This window comes from Notothenia coriiceps, unplaced genomic scaffold, assembly GCF_000735185.1.
Source record: "Notothenia coriiceps isolate Sejong01 unplaced genomic scaffold, NC01 NC01_scaffold00000931, whole genome shotgun sequence".
Classification (NCBI taxonomy): Eukaryota; Metazoa; Chordata; class Actinopteri; order Perciformes; family Nototheniidae; genus Notothenia; species Notothenia coriiceps.
The window spans coordinates 157-2,702 of record NW_011333632.1 but is presented as its reverse complement, the minus strand read 5'-3'; the positions used below and the strand labels follow the sequence as shown (position 1 = coordinate 2,702).

General features: G+C 39.9%; 1 protein-coding gene across 1 annotated transcript; it reads left to right on the top strand.

Moving 5' to 3' along the window:
- The first annotated feature begins 714 nt into the window (after positions 1-714).
- Positions 715-1,975, top strand: LOC104958034 (chromodomain-helicase-DNA-binding protein 1-like). Its single transcript, XM_010785736.1, has 3 exons — positions 715-877; positions 951-1,113; positions 1,773-1,975. The coding sequence occupies exons 1-3, from the start codon at positions 722-724 to the stop codon at positions 1,973-1,975; spliced, it is 522 nt and encodes a 173-aa protein (XP_010784038.1). The 5' UTR covers positions 715-721.
- Positions 1,976-2,546: the final 571 nt, after the last annotated feature.

Sequence of the window (2,546 nt, the reverse complement as noted above, 5' to 3'; positions counted from 1 at the left end):
AAAATTGCAATGGCCAAAATCCAATATGGTTACGACCAAGTCCAAGATGTCGATGCTCCATAAAAGCAAAATGGAAACAACCAAATACACGAAGATGGCAATGGCATAAACACCAATCAAAAGCTTAATAAAAGTACTTCACAAACAAATTGGTGACGGTAAAGTGACTACATCCACTTCTTATAGGCTGTCTTTGCCAGTTTCAGTTTCTTTTATAAGGAAACGGAAGTAAAAAAAATTGTTTCAGGGATTTTTGGAGCCGATCACGTGATTTTCAAAAGATCGGAATCGGGAGAAAAAAATCGGGGATCGTTTTTTTCAATGTTACAAAACAAAAATGACCATGTTCAAGTCTTAAAGTCATCCTGAGGCCTTAGTTTTGGTTTCAATTACAGACATCATGTATGTGTTGCTTCTTTGGGGCTTGTTTTCATAGACCTGCTTATTTCTCTCAAATCTGGCAACAGAGTGGGCGCAGTGTCTAATTGTAGCAGCAAGCTAACGAGTACTGATAAGCTTTATTTTGTTTTGATCCAATGCTGCACAACTGAACTGATCCAATGCTGCTGTGAAAGAAAGAAGCTATATCCATGTTGGATAGAATATCCAATTTAAATAAAAAAATAACCTTAAGGGACAACTTCAATGCTTCTTTCTCTCTTAATGCATTGCATAAAGATCGGATCGGGAAAAATCGGTATCGGCAAATTGTCAAAATCAAATGATCGGAATCGGATCGGGAGCAAAAAAAGGTGATCGGGACATCCCTAACACAACATTTCCCGCTCTGCTCAGGTGGAAGTGGAAGGTTCTGGTCGTGGATGAAGCTCACAGGCTGAAGAACGCAAACTCGCTGCTGCACAGAACTCTGACGCAGGTACTGAGCTGCGTAGAGACTACCTTTTATCATACTACTTTATATTAGTGCTAATCTGTATCTTCTGGTGTAGTTCTCTGTGGGCTTCCGGGTGCTTCTGACGGGGACTCCGATCCAGAACAACCTGCAGGAGCTCTACTCCCTGCTGAGCTTCATCCAGCCGGACGTCTTCAGCGCCGAGGAGACGGACGACTTCTGCAGCAAATACGCCAACGTGCAAAACCAACCGGCTCTGGGTACGATGCCACTTCTTCTTGTTCGTGTTTGTGCGAAAAAAATAATTAAAGGTAGAACAAAAGAAAGGTTAGAGAGAGGGAAAATATAAAAAAACATGATATAGTCTTTAAGATTTAAGTGGTTAATTAAAAAAGTAAGTATTCTTTTAGATTTATTTACACACAGAAAATCACACATTTAAAAATATTTCTAATTTTAAGTCGTTCAATTACAAAAAATTGTCACAAATACATAAGTAAAAAAACATGGATATTCTCCAAGATCAAAGATAATAATAATAATAATAATACATGGAATTTGTATAGCGCTTTTCCTAATGCTCAAAGCGACGATGACGATTTAAAAAAAACAACTTAAATATTCTCTGGTTAAAAATGATTTTATTTAACACGAAATAAATTGTCTTGGACATTTTTTAATTTTTTTAGAACTAAATATTACACCCTTTATAACCTATGTGTGTTAAGCTCCTATGCCCCTTATACGCTTGAATACGTGTCCAAACAGGCCTCTCTAAACTACACCCGGCACATGGTGTGTCCCTCACATCGGGGACGCTGGGAACATGTCTCCACCACTTTGCATTGGGATAAACTATTGAAACTGTTCTGAAAATATCGCACGGATAACCTAACCTTGACCCTTGACCTGTCCCCAGCCTCTGCGCTGCAGGGCGTGCTGGAGCCCTTCCTGCTGCGCAGAGTGAAGGCCGAGGTGGCCGTGGATCTGCCCAAGAAGACGGAGCTGCTGGTTTATCACGGCATGTCGGCGCTGCAGAAGAAATACTACAAAGCCTTTCTGATGAAGGACCTGGGTGAGGCTGTAGTGGTATCAGTACTGGGAGCTAAATACTCTGATTGAAGGATTCATCAGCTAACAGTCATAATATACAAACAGCCCTTTGACCAATCCCTTATTTATTTTATATTCCAACCAATATACTTACGGAGCAGGTTCTTCTGTAGTTTCTATTCTGGAAACTTTACAACTTTGACACTGACTTTGTTTACATGCATCATAATATTCAACTAATATGAAGAATATTGCAGTGTTTCCCAGACATTGATTTATTTGTGGCGGGCCGTCACAATTAAATATCGTCCGCCACAAATGGATCTCATAAAAAAAAAGAAGTTATTATTATTATATTTTTTTATTTGTTGGTGGTCTAATGGATAGTGAGGTGGGCTGATGATCGGAAGGTTGCGAGTTCAAATCCTGCCTGGAACACCACTACTAGTGTGCCCTTGAGTAAGGCACTTAGCCCTCGGTTACTCCAGAGAGAATGTCCCTGTCATTGGTCATTAAGTCGCTTTGGAATAAAGCGACTGCTAAATGCCTGAATTGTAAATGATATTTTTATTTTTGGGAGATTAAACCCCACAGATCCTCGACTCCGGTGTGTCTCACTCATTAACAACGCAACACAGAG